This window comes from Centropristis striata, chromosome 18, assembly GCF_030273125.1.
Source record: "Centropristis striata isolate RG_2023a ecotype Rhode Island chromosome 18, C.striata_1.0, whole genome shotgun sequence".
Lineage (NCBI taxonomy): Eukaryota > Metazoa > Chordata > Actinopteri > Perciformes > Serranidae > Centropristis > Centropristis striata.
In genome coordinates, this window is record NC_081534.1 from 13,745,670 (window position 1) to 13,766,768 (window position 21,099).

The window sequence follows — 21,099 nt, forward strand, 5'->3', positions numbered from 1 at the left end:
GGACAATTTCAGAGACAAGAAAAGAAATCATGAGGGGAGGAAGGGTGAGGTGAGGTAGCCTGGAGGAGAGAGATGTAGACAGAGAGAGAGAGAGAGAGAGAGAGGGAGGGAGGTGCCACCATCGACTGCAGCAGAGAAATGAGCGAGCGGAGGAAAAGGGGGAGGGCAGAGTGCTGATGAGGGACAGTGAGGAAGAGAAAGAGAGAGAGAGATGGAAGGAGAGAGAAGGGGAGGAGGCATTTGCTCACTGCAGAGCCTTTCATTGATAAAGTAGTGCTGGTGTGAGCCAGAGGACTGCAGCTGGACACATCACACACATCCCGCGCTCACTCACACACACACACACACTTCCTGGGTGTTTGTTTACACCACGACGGCGCCAATGCATTCACTCACAATGCACTCCCAACAACTGAAACCACACACACACACTCACTAATAACACACTGACACGCTCTTATTGAACCGGACATCCTTGCAGACTCCCCCCTCTTCTTCCTCCTCTTCTTTTTCTTCCTCTTCTTCTTCTCTCCACCCTGTTTTGGGGTATGTGGGCATAGTTCGGGAAGGGACACCTGTGCATGAGGAGCGGTAGTCGGTGCATCTGATCTGGGACCAGTTTTTCGGAGGATAAAAAGAGCTGCAGCGGAACCAGCCAACGCCAAAGGTATGGAGGAATGTGTGCTTTTGTATATATACTCACACACTTTGGGGGGTAAACACGCAACATGCTTTCTGACTCCTGGCTGTAAACAGCAACACAGCAACAGGAGCTGGAACCTCCTCCTCCTCCTCCTCTTCCTCTCTCCATCCTTTTTTTTCTTACTTACTTTATCTATTGTTGTGACAGTAATCTAATTTTTCATTGCAGCATCCTGTCTCTGTCCTTCGCATTTTGGTCCATCTGCTTCCTCCACCTCCACCTCCACCTCCACTCTCACTCTCCTCCTCACACCCTCTCTGTCTCTCAGCACAGAAGCATCCCTCTCATTCTCACACGACTCTGCGGGAGCCACAGCTTTCTCCTCATGCCTTAAACAACTCTCAACCTCTTTGTCTTTCACTCCCTTGTCAGTCTGTCCGTCACCCTGGGATCTACGGAGGCAAGCGGCGTGCCGGTGTCGGCCATGAAGCTGGTGAACGGGGGAGGAGGAGGTGGAGGAGGAGGCGGGGGAGGTGGAGGAGGTGGAGAGAAGACCGCCTTTTCCTTTAAGAAGTGCTCTGCTTTCCAATTTGTCAAAAGAAAGGTGAGTTTGTGTGACACACACTCACATTTTGGGATGCAGTGCCCACACATGCACCTACACGAGCAGAGTGAGAGGTGTGTTGGCCGAGAGAGGAGGTGTCACAGCCGGAGTGGTCCCTCTCTCTCTCTTTCTGTGTGTGCCAGGGATGATGTCATTGTGCAAAGCTATAAGCCACGCTAATCAGGCGCAAGATTCTGCTCCCTGTGTGTTTACTGTTTGTGTGTTTCTCTTACCGTGCATGTGTGTGTGCACTGAAACACTGTTGCATTACAGGACCCACAAGTGGCTGCTGTGCAGGAATCATGACATCACTGAGCTGGCGGGTCCTGTAGTTTAGGATCTGCTCAGCATATCCTGCATTATGCTGCAGTGCTGTCACAGGGCTCATTTCCTGTGAAATGTTAATGGTTTGCATTAAATGCTTTTCTTGGTTGGTGTGTTTGTGTAATGAGTGTGTGCGTTGACTTTTCCAAAAACAAAAGTGCAATCTAGAGATTTAATGGACTACAAAACTGCACTTGGAGGACATTTGGCACAGCTTTCTAATGAGGCATACTTTACAAAGGTTTTATAAGTTGTAACTAATAGCTTTAATGACCATCAATAAATAATTCTTGAATATAGATGCTTTGTCTCATCAACTTGCTCTTTTTCTTAAACTATGATTGTATAAACATTTACAACTGACATTTTTGCCTCCCTTTCCACCCAAATGACTGTTATATTTACTTCTGCAGCGTTATACTATCACGTAGAGAGAGAGAGAGAGAGAGAGAGAGAGAGAGAGAGAGAGAGAGAGAGAGAGAGCTTTGACGAATTGTCAAACTGTTGACTTCATGGACTGTGAAAGTGGAACAACAACATTTGTAACTGCAGGACTGATGGCATATTTTAAAGTGGGAAACTCATTTACCCTTATTACTCACTTTGTTATTAGCCACCAAAACTGTCGTTATAAATATTTTAGAGTCATTAATAAATGTTTGCTTACTTTCTAATGAGACATGGACATGAGAGAAAAGTAGCTAGCTACAATCTAATCTCCATAAACAGATTCGGAGTATGAATACAGAATTAGTAGGCAACAGGGTTGTATTTTTGTGTTGGGAGGGTTCTGGTTTTTGTTTGTAGTCCATTTGTAGTCTGAGTAGAATTGACCAATCACGAGCAAGCTATGAAGTATACCATTTCAGAAGTAATCAACTGTGGAAGTTAAACAATGATATCTTTAAGTTTACCCTGTTCATCTGTAGTGCCTACCCCTTAAAGTATGATAAAAGTCTAATAATGATAAAAATGACTCACAACTTTAAGTCAGACATCAAGATTAGTGAAAGAAATAGGCAATTAGTACAGTGTGCTAGAGGACGCTATGAAGCAGGGTTTTCTTTACTGGCTTATTACTGCACTATAAAATAGTCACACATTTCTTATTAAATTATATTAACATTACTAGTTATTCATTACAAATTGCTAACCCTGCGAAATATTCCTCAGTAGATTGGCCTTTGTTGCATTGCATTCGTAAAGTAATAAAATCTGGAGATTAAAAATAACATGCATATTAATTGGCAACTATTTTTATTGATTAATTGTTTAGTCACCAGTAATCATCAGTCATATTGATATAAATGCTGGTTTTCTTAGTTCTTCATTATCATAAATTAGATATCTTTGGGTCTTTTGGACAGAGATATGAACTTGAGTTTTGTCTCACACGTTTTAACCAATAAATACAAATTTTAAAAAGCATTCATTATTTTATCTATTTGATATTGAATGTATTATCATTCTGCTGCTAAAATTGTATAACATTTTGTGAAGCATGCATTATGACTTGTTTAATACTTGAAACATAAAGTTTAGGACTTGGCACTTGACTTGAGTGCAAAGATTTGAGATTTACTGCTGACTAGCAGAACTCCAGTAAAATCTGTAATCAACCTAAACCTACTAGTGTTTATTACACTCAAAACACGCAATGCTTGACAAACAGTTCAACTTGTGCTCCCTCAGATTTGAATAATTTGCAGCCGATTTACATGAGATCAAAAGAAAACATTGAGAAATATGACTGCGGGGTATGATGGGAAGGAAATGACTAACATTACTTCCAGCTTGTGGAGGAGAGTGGGATTGATGCATTTACTCAATAATCACTGTATTGCTCTGGGAATATGGCACAACATTATTTTTCCCATTACCCAAACAGTGTAATATAATAAATCAGATGATAAATTAAGGGTTTATTGCACCGGTTATTATGTTTTCAGCCTTAGGGAGAGAATATGTTCCTGGATAACAACTAATTGGGAACAATCAACAATCATTTATATACTTGATAAATAGTTTTTAGGTTGCTGGGATACTTTGTGTCATGGTCGTGTGTTTTTGCTCACAGTAAGGTTTTCCAAAGTGTGTGTTAGTCTCAGATGGTGTACAGTATGGTGTGGATCCCTGGTGACTCGGCCGGTTAATATGGGCAGATTGTGTTGTGCTAACACCCACGCACAAACACACATGCACTCCCACAGGCACATTCTGCTGCGATGAGCCTCCCATGGGATTTAAAAAAAAAATAGAAATACTGTATAATCATTAATTATGAGCCTGGGGAACTATCTATCTATACATCTCTCTATGATAAACCTTGAGCTGCCTTCCTTTTGCATATTTCTGTAGAAAGCTGGCTTTCCTTTGGCTTTTCACCCTAACAAGAAAAACAGAAGCTTCCAGATATGCATCAGCACACAGCCCCAAATCAGAATTAATGCCTGCTGTTGCTGTTAAGGGTTTATTTGCCTCTCTATTTGTGTCTAAATAAGCCTAATTACATAATGGGGAGAGCAGTCCAGACAGAGCACTGTATCATATAAATGAGTAAGGGAAATGATGGAAGGAAATATAAAATCAATGGATCTCGGTGTGTGTGTGTGTGTGTGTGTGTGTGTGTGTGTGTGTGTGTGTGTGTGTGTCTGTGAATTTTGACTGTACTCATCCACAACATAGACTATAAAGCATGGTCGTAGGCTCTGTAAGATCCATAGGTTTCTGAAGAGCCATTGTGAAGCTCACTGTGGTTGTTAAATCCTGGCAACCTGTGAACCCCTGGACAGTGCCATGAATCAAGAAATTAGCTAAAGAAACTTAAACTGCTTTTTGTACCTGTAAAGCTGATCATCTTAACATGGGAGTCTATGGGGATTGACTCGTTTTTGGAGCAAGCCTCAAGTGCCCATTTGAGGAACTGTAGTCACTCAAAGCAAACATGCCCTTAATTATGCACATCTTTAAGACTTATTATGATTCAAACAGATGAGTTATATAAATATTCACCCCCCATTCACTTGTTATAAATTGTTAAATTAGTTATAGAGACCAGACTGTACGACCAACGTGTTTATTTCTGCTGTAAAGTTAACATGGTGGTCTATGGGAGTTGACTCACTTTTGGAGCTTGAGCCTCAAGTGGCCATTCAAGGAACTGCAAATTTTGGCACTTCCGTGCTGGCTTCATTTTTCAGCCCTGTAGGTTGGGTGGAGCGTGGGTGAGCTGAGGCAGGCCAAAAGAAGCCTGGTTGCTACCTTTAATCATGCACAAATTTAAACCTGAATACAATTTAAAATAATTATATATATTGCAATTGGCTATGGAGACCAAAACGTTTTTTTATTTATACCAGGCTGTAAACATGTTTATTTCTGCCGTAAAGCTGGGCATTTTAACATGAGGATCGCTTTTGGAGCCAGCCTCAAGTGGCTATCCAAGAAACTGGAATTTTTGGCACTTGCACAAAGCCAACAAATCACTCAAATGTTGATTAGACATGACATTAGGCAATACAGGAAATTTTGAAATCCAACATTTCCCTAAAGGTTACATCAAAATACAGTCAGCAGCCTGTGGAATATCACATGTTACACATGGACAAAGAAACCCATCAAAACGATGATGTAATCCAAAGCTTGTCACTGAATTTTAAAGAGTGCCACACACAGGAAAACATTCTCCTAATGCTGTGACCAATGTGTTTTTGTCTCTCAGCTGAATAAGTGTTAAGCTTTGGATGACACCTCTGATCATGTCACGGTCAGAATAACAAGAGGTATGACAGCATGCTGTTTGATCCAACGCCAAAACATTTCTTACTCTGCTTTGAATATGACGACAGATAACAAAGGGAAGAATCCTCTAATTGGATATAACGTCAATCCCATGTTCATGTTCTATGTAAAGACACTTGAAGTGTAGTGGAGTCCTTCAGCGGCTGGTTTGTTTTTGTGCTGCCCTGCTGGAGTGTTTTTCCAAGTGTGTTTTCCTTTAGACTCGACATGCCTTGACGTGCTGTCTGGCTACCCTTCGACTTAGGTATTCAATCTCAGTGTGTGTGTGTGTGTGTGTGTGTGTGTGTGTCACAGCTGTCTGGACTCTGTCCTGCTCAGTCACACAGGCTACAGCTCCCGTGGTGTGTGTTTGCTAAATGTTCGATTCACACAGCAGGACGAGATTTCATAAGGCTTCTCATGAAAATTTAGCTTTTCTTTCCCCGCTGCTCTGCTTCTGTCTCCCATGTGCCCCCTTTTTTGGTGCTTCCTCTCCATTTTCACCACCCAAACTCCATGTTTATTCACACACACCAGGTTTTACGGTTAGTAACAGTGCTTTTCTGGGAAGCCTTAGTCACTGCAAGGGAGATGTGTGTATGCAATGTGTTCGCATGCACCAACCTGCGCATGTGCTGGTGAGATCTCACCATTAACACAGAGTCTCACTCATTGTTTTTACCAAACGGCCGGATTACATGAACATCTGTTTGTGACAAGGATGTAGAGGGTTGTAATTAGCCATAATTCATCACAATTACCATGCAGTTCTTTACAGGTCAAGATTTAAAAAACAACAATTTGAAATGAGGTAGCTAAAATTAGTCCTATTTTGCAGCAGTAAAAAATGCTGCTTACATAAATGCATCAATAATAATAATCTAATAAGATATTTGGAATATATATAGCAATCTGAATGGGGCCATTCCGCATTTTTGAAGTATTGTTGGCATTAAAGCAAGTCAAGTCAGATGCAAAGATTTCAAAGAAGCTAGACAAGATAAATGTAACTTTTCATCAAATTTGACAGTGCCATCAGCACTGAGCTTTGTGTTCTCTCCATGCAAAAGGTGCATGTATGTCATTCTGTGTGTGTTATCCTTCTGATTCATGTGTTCACTGTGTTGCAGAGCAGAGAAACAATTCATGCAATCCGTCTTTGAAGTGTGTGTGTGTGTGTGTGTGTGTGTGTGTATGTGAGAGAGAGAGTGTGTGTCGCACTTGATGACATGTAATCAGGAATAACGTGAGAAACTCCTCTGATCAAAGGTTGCAGCTGGCAGAGATGACGTTGTGTGTGTTTTTTGGAGCACCTGTGTGAGAACAAAAAAAAGGAAAGTGGGACCAAAAAAGCCTTTCTCTTCTACAAAATATTTATATTATTTTTCTCAAGTCTGTTCATATTGTGAAGTGTATTGTGTATGTGCTTATTTTGCTGAGGTTTTTTTCATTGTTTTCCTCTTCTCTCCTCACGTTGTGCTGTATTGCTTTTCTCATATTGTGTGTGTGTTTTAGTATACGTTTTGGACGGGTTGATGGCTAATTTTGATTGTCTAATACTCGTTACTCTGTGCAACGACAATAAAGGAAAATCTGATTCTGACTCTGACTCTGCTTTTGACCTGAGCGCTTCCTTCCCGCACAGGTACGGAGATGGATGAGGAACCCCAAAGTGAGCGTGGAGAAGACCCAAGGGAAAGGCCTCATTTACTCCTGCCCCAAGTGTCCGCTGGCCGACGACCTGTGGTACACGCACTTCCCCTCTCCGTACGGATGCTGTCACTATGGCGGCCTGCAGGGTGGACAGTACTACCACCAGGAGCCGTGCTCGCCCTGCCCCGCCAGTGGACAAACCAGCAGCCATGACAAGAGCAAGGGCTGCAAGGTAAACAGAAAAACACAGAGAGAGAGAGAGAGAGAGAGAGAGAGAGAGAGAGAGAGACTGAATGCATTTGTGGCAGTAGTCAGTCATTATGTCACACTGACACACAGTCAACTGCAGTATCATCTGTAACCTGCATCACAAACAGCTGTAGCCACTGATAATATGCTCAGTCTTCATTTATAGTTTAATATAACTTGTTTTTTTAATAGCTTGCCCATCATTTTTTATCAATAATAACAACTTTGTAAATATCAGAGAAGTCACTCTGACAAAGAAACAAACAATCCCTGAAATGAAGCAATGTCTACACACACAAAATAATTCACTATAACTTGTATATAACTTTTGTAATTGTGAGCCATGAGGTGCAGGTTTATATGACCCATATTAATGATTATTGTTATTAAGCAACCTAAATTTTACCAAGTAGTTTTGGTCCCAAAACCTATCCATGTTTTTAAAACAGCAACTGTTTCACAACATTTAATAGGATGGTCATATTTTCTAAGATATCGTAAGAGCCATTGTACGAGGGTGTGTTATCCCTGAATGTGTGGAGAAATAATTGTGTGAAACAAAACTCTTTTTTCTGGTTTTCTGTCACACTAATCTTCTGATGACCCCACAAATTTATCTTGTGACCTCGTAGAGGTTTTCCAATACCCTGGTTGGGAACCAAACCAAATAGTTCAGCCAACATAGTTTATCTGAACTCATTTTAATCTTCGAGGTGAAACTGAAACTCGACCACACCTGAAATGTTTCCAATATGTTGTAACTGCACATTTGTTTTATGCTGTAAGCTGAGCCTCCATTTAACCAGGAAATCAGACTCGGTGGCAGACAGAACTGCATTGTGAAAGAGATACTTTTTTGGAACCAATCAAAAAGCCAACTGTGTCATTTTTCTATAGCCATTACATTTTGCAATCAACATTTACGTCATAATGATAAGTTAAAGCAAAAAGTGTCTATTGCCTCTTTAATAAAGACAATGAAACATACAGAGGGAAATCCCACCATCCTCTCACCTCTGATCTCCTCTCTGACCCACAGGTGATAGTCTAACACACTAACACACTCCGTAACAACACTCATATTACGCAGCTCCCTCTGTTTGCCCATTAGTACTCATTAAAATAAGTCAGGGAAGGAAATTAGGTACTAACAGGACTCTAGACATTGTTCTGTTTGCCTTTATTCTCTCTTTAAGCTCCACCACAAGTGTTGTTATGCAACATAAACACTGAGAACACTGGGGCGTTTTAAAAAAAAAAAAACTTGTGTTGTTGCTCTCTACGGGCTGGTGTTTCTGAAATTAGAGCAGGAGGCATATATTCAGCAAAAAACATGGGTGTTTTATTAAAAAATAAACAAAAATATGAACACTAGTACATGCTGTCAACAAATATGCCAACACACACTCGTCTGTTCACAGTGCTGCTGCAGGTGTCCAGGTTGTCCTTGTAACTGCAATCATAATAGCCATCCCACTCCTATCAATCATCATACCCATCAATTGGTTCTCCGCTCGTGTGTGTGTGTGTGTTTCTCCAGTCCAATGGGTGACAGGAGAGAATGAGTCATCACTGTCCCAGCAAGACAAAGCCACACTGTGTATTGTGCGTGTTTCTGAGTGTGTGCGCTCAGAAACGACATTGAATCATGTAAGAATAAAAAACAGGACGGTGTTGTTGTCCATCACTTCATTCTCTTTTCTGCAGCAGTTTATTTTTTTTCCCATTTTGGTTCATTTGGCTCTGGTTTTCTTCCAGGCAGTTTTGTCTCACTCTATCTCTCCATCAATTCCACCTCTTGCCCTCACAACCGATAGATCTGTCACTAACGTCTCACTGGAGATAACCGGTGTGTGTGTAGAATTAATGGGTGTTGTGGTGAGGTGGGAGAAGGCTGGGGGGGTTAAAGAGGAGGGGCTCTGTGGTGAGTCATAGGTAGTTCTCACTGTGTGGAGTTAGACAGGGCTGTGTAAAAGAAGTAGACGTAGCCATCAGTGGTTTTTGGATAATTCTGAACCCTCGAGTTTGGCTTTCTGGCCGTCACCATCTTGGTTGTTGGTTATATTTGCAACCAGCACATGTGCAGAACGGTTCAGGAGCTGTTATCATAAGCACAAGCCAGCAAACTTGGTTGATTCAAAAACTGAAAGATTGTCTTTCAGTCAAACCAAACGCTGAACAAGACATTTTTAAGCAAACAAAAATTTTCGGGTATCCCGTGGCTGATCGGTAGAGTGCAGACCATTGAGGCTTAGTCCTTTTGACTCAGTGGGCCCGGGTTCAAATCCGGCTCAGAGCCCTTTCCTGCATGCCCTTGTCTCCCCCTTTCACTCTGTATCTCTACCACTATCGAATAAAGCACAAAAATAAACAATAAAAGAAAACACCGTTTTTACAAGCCTGCTTTTACCCTGCTATATTGTTCATTTTACTCAAAATGGGACCATAATTTACTAAATGCACATCATGCTGAAGAAGACTGAAAACAAGCTTTTTAGACCATAAAGTCACAAGGACAGAACTTTCCTATATCTACACAAGCATCTATTAATGATTGACCACTGGAAACGTATATAACACATACTGTATACAGTAGCAGTCACATACACATCCTCAATATGAACTGAAATGTACTTTTCCTGTATTTGACTTTGTGTGGCAAACAGCACACAGACGTCACGTTCTGCACTGTTCTTTCCATACTGTGCCATATCTCAGCACACTCTGTCCATACACTTCACAACTCAGGTCCTCAGAGTTGACTTGTCAAACATTCCCAGAGCGTGACACTTGTTTAACAAATGGAGGACTAACAGAAACATTTCCTCTCGCATGCCAAACGCGCTGCTCTGTGCTCGAGGAGGCCACCCACGGCCTGACTCAAATGCAAATGAGCAAAGCTTCACTATGAAATTTGTCAGCCCATCAAAGTGAACCGCATCAGTCGCTGTCTAACAAGTGCCTCAGACTCAGACTTAAGAAAGTGGGGTGATGACGCCGAGAGGCTGCTGTCACATTTTAGTTCAGGAGGAGATGAATAAGACACCAGACGTTGACAGACAGTGTCAGCTTACTCTAAAGTGTGCAGAGACAGAAGGGAAAGCTCCGAGGACATTTACCATGATCCAATGCTCTTTATTCTTTACTTTTTATGCTGTTGAAAATCTAGAAGTATATTATTTCGCCTTAAGTGTCCCTGTATTGTTAAATTCTGAAAGCTCAACATTAGCTTTACTTTGTTGTGAGCAGAAGCTTTTGAATGTGTTAATCAGTACTTGGCAGCAAAATGCACTTGTTTATTGCCAGAGGAGCTGCAAATGAACTGAAATTAAAGTTTTCACTAATGTTTTAGAGGCAAAACATAAATTAATCATGAACTCTGCAATACTTGCATTTAAGGGGACTTATTATGCTCATTTTCAGGTTCATACTTGTATTTTGAACATTCTTTAAAGTTCAGTTAACTTTATTTATCTCATACTGTCCATGGCTGTTGCACCTCTATTCACCCTCTGGCCATTTTAGCACCTGTCTCTTTAAGGCCGTTTTCTGAAAAAGCCCAGTCTGTTCTTATTGGTCAGAGTTTTCAGGTCTTCTGCATCTGCGCTATCCAATCAGCAACTTCTTCAAGACAGCATCATTTTTGTTTTGTAAATTAAAAAAGAAGTCCGATTGTATAGAAGTATATGAGAAATTGACTTCTCATTGGTTTATTGCCTCTTTAACAATTTTTCTAATCAGTTTATGGTCTCAATCGTAAGTTTCAAGTCTTCTTCAGTACAGCATGATGTTCATTTTGTAAATAATGATCCCATTTAGTGTAAAATAGATGATAAAACAGGGTATGATTCAGGCCTGGTTACCTTGTGATTGAAAGGTCCGTACCACAGTGCACTGTGTGTTTTTATTTTACAACGTTGATGCTTTCACAGTGTTTTTTCAGTTTATAAAAGTTTACTGTAACATTTTGGTTGCTAAGAAATATCTTGATCTGCATTTGGTTGGACACTCTAAGGAGTCAGCTGTTCATTTTGAATGATAGATGCCCCTTGATTATCAAGTAAGTGGTAGCACTCACTGATAACATAGCATCCTATAGGCTCCCAATCAGTTCTGTGCATGCATTGGTTGCAAAAAAAACAACATGGCGACATCTAAAAACCCAGATAGAGGCTTCAAAACAGGAGGCAATAAACCAACAGGTGACGTTACAGTGACGTTGAGTCTATGGAGCCTATGTTGAGTCTATGTTGCCTCTCTATCATCCATCATTGCTGCTGGAGGAATTAGTGAAACTTTAGTCACAGCTGACATCATCAAATGATATATGTGACAGAATATAAGGAAAAGCATAAAATATTCGCTTTAATCTAAGGACATCTCCCCTACCTCCTCCTCCTCCTCATTAAAAATCCATCACAGCAGCTTTTTTAATTACCAAGCATCAGCACCATTTAAAATGCAGGTAGCAAAGCTTAGCCTTGACCCAGTGCTTTGCATAGCCTTCACCCCACTGCTGCTTTCAATGACTCTTTCAGAGCCAGAGCTAAATATAGACCAACTTTATGGCACTCATCTTATTATGTTATAAAATCAGTGTACTAAATTTATGATGCCTGCATTTATTTTTTCCATGGGGTGATAACCGGAGGGGGAAAGTCGGACAGTATTGGTTTATTGTAAGTTGAGGAGGAAGGACTGGTCATTTGGAGGAAATTAGAATTAAGAATTGGACAAAGGGTAAACAATATTGGCTGGAGAGGAAGAATAAAAGCAGTTGAGGGATCGTTGGAGCTAAAGGATGAGACATAAACACAGGAAACCGTAGTGATATATATAGAGAGAGAGATGAGAGGAGCTGAGAGGACAGTTTTATTAGAAGATAGAGGATGAGGTCAGAGCATCTGCCCCACTGCCTGAGCATGACCAGAAATCAAAAGCATATAAATCCTCCTGATAAGGACGTCCTGTACTGTCCTGTACACGCACCAACAGACACCACACACACACACACACACACACACACACACAAACACACACACACACACACACACACACACACACACGCACAAAGCTAATGCAAACGCAGCCTTTCCACTAATCTCTTACATCAAGCCTGTACTGTACTTGATGAAGACTTAATCAAAAATGAAAGAACATGAACTTTTGCTGACTGCTGGTTGTCTTGGCATGTTATCTCTCTTGTCACACAGTTTCAGTACTTTTCCAAAATCCTACAGGAACTCCATTAACGCTTTAGATTGCACACAGGAATCTAAAGCGCTACTTCTACCCTCTCATCAAGTTAGATAGAAGAGAACAGCAATGGGTATATAAATAAAATCTGAAAAAATATGTGCATTATACTATACTGTATAACAACAACCTCACAGCAATATACGTTAAAATTAAAAATAATAAATATATTAAAATATGTGCATTATACTACAATATACAACAACAACAACCTAACAACAACATATTTTATAATTTAATTAATAAATATTTGAAAAGTTGTTAATTATACTACAATATACAACAACAATCTGACAACAATATATGTAAAAATAAAAATAATGAATATGTAAAAAAAAGTTCATTATATTACAATATATAACAACAACCTGACAACAATATACATTAAAATAATAAATGTGTAAAAATATGTTCATTATACTACAACATATAACAATAATCTGACTGCAAACTATGTGTAAAAATATACCAAATATATATAACTGTGTAAATAATAATAATAATTCTGAAAATAATAATTAAAATGATTAAATATCAGACATACATAACATTATTCAAAAAATTTTTTTAAAAAGCTTTACTTAAAAAAAGCAAGCTTTATGCCAAATAGGATCTATACTATCTGTGAAGTGTATTGAAATGCAATAATAGTATAGATAGGAATATTAGTTGAAATGTACAATATACATTATACATTTAAATAATTACCGCTATCATGTAGCATTATATAAGCTTACAGTTATTACCTAAGTTGCTTATGCCCTATGTCCCTTCCTGGGCAAGGATCAGGTGATAGTGTTGTTAATCAGTCAGTGCTTTAAATGCCAACTTTAAGCAGGAAGGCCTGACCCCCTGTGCTCCCATTTGTGTTTACTGTCCAAAACTCATTCATGCAGGAGGAAAAAGAGAGAGGGGGCAGGAAGGAAGAAAGGAAGGAAGACAGGAAGTGAAACGAAAAAGATTTGGGGGGCGAAGAAATCCAAAGAGATGAGAGAAGCCAAGCGTGTCCAAGAAGAACAGTGATTTTTATCTACTCCCCTGCAGCCTGTGAGATGTCGTCAACTATTGATTAGATCTCAGCTCAAAGTGGAGGCAAAGTAGAGGGTGAAAAACTGCGTATGAATTTGTTTTTAGAAACCTCATTTGTCTGTGAGGTAAGCTCATCTCGTTAATGTTTTGTGCGAGTCAGCTGGAATCAAAAGCTACATCATACTGTACCTTTGTCCTCAGTTTATAAAACACCCAGCTCAGATGATCATTGGCCTTTTAGACAGCGTGTTTCTCATTGTGCCGGTTTGTTCCCCACAGAGGGAGACGACCTGTGACAAATCCACCTCTCTTGTTCTCCCGCAGCAGTGACCCTGCAGGCTCAGCTCTGTTCCACCAATGCTAATGCTTCACATCTGAGGCAGTGAGTGAGACCAGGAGGAGGCCATTGATGTTTGGGCAGATTTCATTCAAAGATCCCGTCAAGTGAGACGGTGACAAGTGCAAACACGATTCAGGCGCTTAATCAGATGACAGGGGTGTTTTAGAATCAGAAATGCCGACAGACTCATTCAAGTTTTAAACCTCAGACCAGCCCACTTTAATTCACAACCTATTAAACTTGAGATATGTGCATCTCAATGAATTAGAATATCATAGAAAAGTTTATTTATGTCAGTAATTCAATTCAAAAAGTGGAAATAACACATTATATAGATCCACTACACACAGAATGAAACATTTCATGTCTTAATTTATTTAATTTCTTCAAATTATAATGATTATGGCTTACATTTAATGAAGACCTAAAATTCATTGTCTCAAAAAAAAAAAATAGACCAAAAAAAGACCAGTTTAAAAAAGTATGTTTAATATGGAAATGTTGGCCTCTGAAAAGTATGTCCATCTATATGGCTCATGTATTGAGATGCAGCTGTTATTATTGATTTGCTATGTAAGTCAATACATCAGTGCTATAATATTCTTGACAACCATGACAGTATTTTTTCTACATCATAACTTCCAATTCAGTCCCAGTAGATTTAGCCTCTAGCTGAACAATTCAGCTGAAAATGGCAGGTGTTTTTTGGAAAAGAGCGTGGAGGCGCCATGTTCATCTGAGACACTTTGGTTTCATCTGTTTGCTGCAATACGGTGTTCGGTCGGCTGGAAATTTTGTCCGTTGTGGCATTTTTGTGTCCTATTTTTGGAAGTAAAGTCTGGCTTTAATGTTCTTAAAGCCTAAGCCTGTTCTTTTTACCTAACCAAAGTGTTCTATGTCGTGGTCGCCATGTGTTTACAGCGTGTTAAAAGGGGCGGTCATATCATGTCACAATGAGATCTGGTTTCAGAAGTTCAGAAACATTCATATTGGACTATGATACTTGTATCACTGGTTTGCCGAAATATGCAATGCCAACATTTAATCTGGGGAATGAGCTGTTTAAAGAGTCCTTTGGCCTGAGCAAGACACAGTGGTATTTGTCCCGCCCCTCCCCCACTGTGATTGGACGGCTGGGTAAAAGTGACAGTGACAAGTGCAGCATTTACCCAAAAATTAACGCATAAGCCTACATGATTTATAAGATGATTGTGTTTGCCGATCCTTGCACACTGTGAATCCTCCCGTTCCTCCAGATTAGTCGCTCCATCCCTGACCTTTGGCCACATATTGGCTGTGTACATCTTCTTCTTAGAAAAAGATTTCCTACTTTCATGGTGCATGAGGTTTTCTAATGTGAGGATACGTTTCTGTTGGACTTTGAACTCCAGACTTTGGTTCTTGAAGTAGTTTTATCTTCGAAGTGTGTACTTGTGCATTCTGAGGGGAAGTGGATCACTTGGTAATGGAGCTAATGGTTAATGACTTGTGTGTCATTTTCAAGATTGTACCGCTCTACTGGTGACCTTTTACTGGCACTCCGCTGACGTTTTGAGGCAAGGACATGAACTCTGGACTCTAGCCGTCTCCAGCAGCTGTTTAAATTTAAACTGAGAACACTGGATGGAAAATATTGTTTGCGTCTCAGTTAAACCATATTTACGTCACCAATATTTACGTCAGTGTTAGAACATTACTTCAGTACTGTGAAATCCAGTACAACGAGGGACAGAATTCTGATTTCAATGGTGGAATGGAGACAGGCACAACTCGTCAAAAGGGCTTTTCACATACCCGTAAAACAATCACAAAACAACCATGTTTTTATTTTTATTTTGATGTCACCTTCATGAAATATCTGGTCATAGCAAGGAAAAATTACAGAGCAAACACAGCAAAATGAAAGTGATCAATATATTTAATGCCCCCATAGAAAAAAGTGCATAATAAAACCATATAGATGGAGGGGATTTAGTTAAAATTTGCACTAATAATGTTTGACGCTTAGCAAAGCAGTATAAAACCAAAATATGTATTTATTACAAAACTAGAAGCTTTCAATTACAATGTCACAAATACAAAAAAGGTTGTGCAATGAAGCAAAAACGGTAAATTGTGAATTAAAATGCATTTTTGTTCATGTTACAAAGTAAATACAGTTTTAAATCTCTTTTTTACTTTGGAGCATTTTAACTCTATTGAACCTTATGAAGCTCAAGATTTCAAAATGTATTTCCTTTTACAATGTTTAAACAAGACATCCCAAGCTCCAATATAAAAATATAATTACCACTTTTTAAGACTTGTATAAATATAAATACATTTAAACCACAAACTGCCACAGAGACATTGTGGACTCTCTGAGACAGTCTCAGTAAAGCTGTCTGGTTTATTGCAGGGCTGTTGTATTGGATCACTAAGTGTACCTAATGAACTTTGTTGCCCATATGTCTCCAGACCAACACCTGCCAAATAGGTCACTTTACACCTTAACGCCTCCCTTGAATTCCAGCTTCAGTTGCATTTTCAATCAATTGCATTACTGTCGAATGGGTTTTTTGCTTGTATTGGGAATAAGAGGGAATGAAGAGTAACAACCCACAAGGTCCAATTATATTTGATTTTTTTAAAAAGTCAGACTGAGAGTACTAGAAGCCAGAATCCCTTTCCAAGTGGTTGGCTTGTCATGCATACTGTACCAATACCGAGGAGAAATGCCTCTCATTCGCAACTTCTGTTTGTACTCTTTTGAATAGTTCGGCTAATTGACTCAAAACTTTCTTTTCTCCTCGTTAAAGACCTCAGCACATATTCACATTCACTCCATATAAATGCCAAACGTCAGACTCCACTGAGTCTATCGAACTCTGTGCTTAGTAATGAAACTGGTGAGGAGCCAAGTGTTGGTAAAAAGCCAGTTTGCATCAGCTTAGCCATTTTCCAGCTTCTTCTTTTTCCTGGAGATACTACCTGATAGAGTCAGCTCACTCTCTGTTTAAAACCTTTAGTAAATTCATTCTCTGTACCTTTTACAACCTTGATAATTTCCTGGCATCATCCATTGTCCTCCCTTTTGTTATGACTCATGCTTTTCTCTCCTCTGATTTCAACATATTTAAGAAGCATTTAAATGAGGAAACTCTCCCAGGGTTTTGAAAGCAGTTCTAAGATACCACTGTTTAGCATACACTTAGCAATGGAAAACTGCTAATCCTTTGCTATTCTTTTGTTCCAAAGCCAAGCGCTCTGGCAGTGGAAGAATGTGGCTGGAGTAATAAACTTGCTTTTCTTGCAGGATCTCTATTCTTGTGCATAGTGAATGTACTGTATTTATATATATGTGCACCCTCAAATGGAATAATGCATTTGTTTCCAATGCTACTGCAGCATTATGCAGGCTTTCTCTGCCAAAGCACAAAAAAGCAGATAAATACAGAAGGCACTTCAGACCTTGGCTGCAGTTTCCTGGATTTGTCGTGACACAGAGGGATGTGTAAATTAGCTTTGCTGTGTTTTACCCAAACATAGCTATAACGAGCTGCTATAGAGGGGAGCTGAACAAGGAAAAGTAAGGCAGGTTGTTTGTGATGTTAAGAGTCATCCTGACTAATCGGTGTCTGGTTTGATACAGATAACAAAGGCATTCGGCATAAGAAGAGAGAGATATACATCTGCATGACTGCATGTTTGATTAAATGAAGAAGCGGTTGTCAGGGAGTGACACAGCTTTATTTTTGACAATACTTCCTGGGTTTCAGTGTAAGCTTGTTCAAAGAAAGGGGTTAAAGAACAAGGACAACTGACAATGACTGTTAAGTACATTACATGATGTAAAATAGACCATTATGTAGAACATATATAGTGGATAATCAGTGACTTGAATGTTCAAAACTCAAATTCTGTGTCAGTTTCTACTCCCCCGTATCAGGAAGATTCATCATTACTCCTCCCCTCTCCTCCCTCCCTCCCTCCCTCCCTCCTCCTTTCTCTCAGCTGACCTTGGCCCACTAGAAAAAAAAAAAGAGGAGCATCCTCCCTTCCGAGTCTCATTGTGAGGGATTTGGGAATTATTGTTGTTCTAATCTACCCTGAAAACCCGGCTAATCCCATCTTCCATCTTGATGTTCCAGCGCTAATGCCAAGAAACTGCTGCGCCACAGCGGCTCAGCAGCACCCTGACTATGCAGTGTAACTTTTTTTTTTTTTCATTCACACACTCAGCCCTATTGAGACTGCTTAGTGCACTGAGGTTTATTGGGCTTATGGCTCACACTCGACAACGAAGCTCAGAGTTGACCTGATCTGCTTCCACGTGGACAATATGCTTACTCATGGCATTGCTAGTGCACAACAAGCTATTGTAAGAGTGTGAGCTTTGTAACTACATACCACATTTTGTTATGTTGTCAAAGACTTGGAACTGTTGGCCTTACTGTTAAAACTTCCAGCTCAGGTTACCCATAAGACATCATTTTGGTTTTATGGTGCTTAATCCTTTACATACAGGAACAAAATCCAATCTCATGCAGCAAAAAAATGGGAAATTATCTAACATTTATAGTTAACATGTAATATGGGTGAATCTGTGTGTTGGAATCAACCAAGCAGCAACCTAATAGCCAGCAGGGGGTGACTCCACTGGCTGCAAAAAGAAGCTCGACTGATTAGAGTTCTATGAGAAAATGATCCTATTTCTCACTTGATTTATTACCTCAGTAAACCTTATCAGTTTACAACCTCAGCAGAAGGCTTAAAGTTTTCATCAATACAACCCGGATCATAAAGATGGGACACAAATTAATAAAAAACATGGTGCAGGTCTTTTTGTTCAGTTTTCAATTGAATATATGTAAAATAAATAAAAATTTAAAACTGTTTTATTTACATTTAAGACAATGACAACATTTTTGGAATCTGTTTGTACAGCATGATCATTTTATAAATTATGGTTCCATTTAGAGTAAAAAAAAAACAGGGTAATGCAATGTTAGCATATTGACAGGCTAAATGAAGATGTTGAACATGGTCATAGTCCACCCGCTAAACACCAGTATGTTAGCATTGTCATTGTGAGCATGCTAGCTTGCAGCAGTTAGCATTCAACTCAATGCACCACTTTAAGTTAGCCTCACAGAGCTGCCAATTTAGCCAAACTGTGCTTATGTAATGTGAAATATTTGACTATCTCAGTGACACAGGAGGAGGTGAGGCTTAATGTCAAAACAAAGGAATAGCCAGAGTAGTGTGTAAGTAGGCTCTGTGCCACAGAGATATAACCTCTTTTTTCTTTTTAGAAATGAGAAAAAATATGGGAAAAGATGCTAAGAAAGCCCAGGGAGAGAGCAGCTTTTAATTTGTAGGACAAATTGAAAGGATTGAGGCACAGTGGACGATCATGAATATTAGTGTTTGCCAGGAACAGTCAGGGTTCAGAGACCTCAGTGCTCCTCTGGTTTAAAAGCCAGAAAGAGTCTCAATATGACCTCAAAGGACAGCTGCAAAGCAGCTTAGGGTCGATATCCAAATCTTGAAATCCCAAACTTACCCCTTGGTCCATTCCCAACAATAACATTACAGTTCCCTGCGTCCTGCTGTCTTGTTTCTCAGATACCCACTCTCGTTTTTCAGATTCACTCTCTCTCTGTCTTTCTCTGGCTCTGAACAGTATTTCTAAAGGGCTTAATCTCCCACAGGGCATACCATAGTTGGCGTTTGAATTCCACTTGGACTGCCTGAATCGTCTTTGCCTCTGTACTCGTTTGGATATGACTCCCTTCCTTCCCTCTTTCTTTTTAAAATCCTGTGTTTGCGATCTAGTAACAGAAGCAGGGAGAAGAAAGGGAGAAGAAAGAGCAGTGACCTTGGTGTTAATGAGCGAGTCTTATCTCTGTCAGGGAATGGGACGGCTTATGTAAGACTCTCACACACTCATTCTCACTGTTTATCTTTTTTTGTCTTTCAAATGTATTTTTCTTTGTCTCCATACATCTGCTCGCACCTCATCCCCTTCTTCTCCTTTATGATCCCCCCACCATCAGTGCTCTCTCGCCCTGCGCTCATTTCATTACTCTTTGATGCTCAGACATATGTGGGACGCCACACAGCACCATGGTGGGGGATAGAGAGGGATAAGCAGGAAGAGGCAAAAACAGGGTTACCAGGAAAGAGGGCCATCAGCTGGCAAATACAACTACTATAATCACTGTCCTTATCTTCTCTGTATGGTACAAAGACCTTAGGCAGAATTGTAATGAATAGACAGAAATGCCTTACAATGCAAAACAGCAGCTGTAAACACCACTGTGGAGAACTCATTATAAACATTTCAGATTGGTTGATTCAGCAAATATCAAATTAAATGTCTTTCAATCACTGTTGGTCTATTTGTCACCACAGTTGCAGCTTTATCAGTGCCGTATTTTATGGCTATATCTACTATATGCAAGTAGAGGGCAAATGTTAATGTAAAGGTGTTGCATAACTTTGTCAGTGAATTGTTTTTGCAAAGATGATGTGTATAGAACACAGACAAAGGTCAGTTGAAGACGTTGGTGAGGAGGCATGCATAAGGGTACTGATGAAGTCCGCTATGATGTTTTTATTTTGTGATTTATGGGACTTTGTGGCTGATGTGCACATCCTGGCCTTAGTATGAGATTTTCCCCGAACTATATTACATCCTGCGTTTATGAGGTGAAAGGACAGAAGTTATAGGACAGGATTTATGCAACATAAATAACAGCAGAACCACTGTTGTCTTAAAGGGTCGCAGCACAAAATCAGGTCAAAGGGCAGGGAAAGGGGTTAAGTGGAATGGGAGTCTGACCAGCATATATGTGTTTGGGTTTTTGTGTTATACTTCCTGTGCACATATTTTCTTAGCCACTGAAAGAATGCAGGGTACTTTATCTGGAACAAGGTTCAGTAAGAGGCCATACAATAAAACCACTTATTGTTCCGAGCCACAGCTGACATTAGGCGAGAGGCACGGTGAACAGGTCGCCAGACTATCACAGGGCCGACACACAGAGACACGTTCACACTCACATTCACACCTACGGACGATAAAGAGGGGTTTTTATACTGCATATTCTTAGCCCAGGTCTATGAGTTGACCCTGGAATAACTAAACCTCTTACACACACAAAGTAATAATCTAGGATGAACCTTAGCCTTAGTTTTACTCTGCACGTCTGCGTTAAATGTCTGAAATGTGAAATA

At 39.9% G+C, this 21,099-nt stretch overlaps 1 protein-coding gene across 1 annotated transcript in view; it reads left to right on the plus strand.

Moving 5' to 3' along the window:
- Nucleotides 1-316: 316 nt before the first annotated feature.
- Nucleotides 317-21,099, plus strand: part of sgk1 (serum/glucocorticoid regulated kinase 1) — a 45,361-nt gene continuing 24,578 nt past the window's right edge. Inside the window, exons 1-3 of the mRNA XM_059356148.1 lie at nt 317-667; nt 1,076-1,247; nt 6,997-7,236. Of these exons, the coding sequence (XP_059212131.1) occupies nt 1,128-1,247; nt 6,997-7,236 (360 nt within the window). The 5' untranslated portion in view covers nt 317-667; nt 1,076-1,127. The remainder of the gene's footprint in view (nt 668-1,075; nt 1,248-6,996; nt 7,237-21,099) is intronic.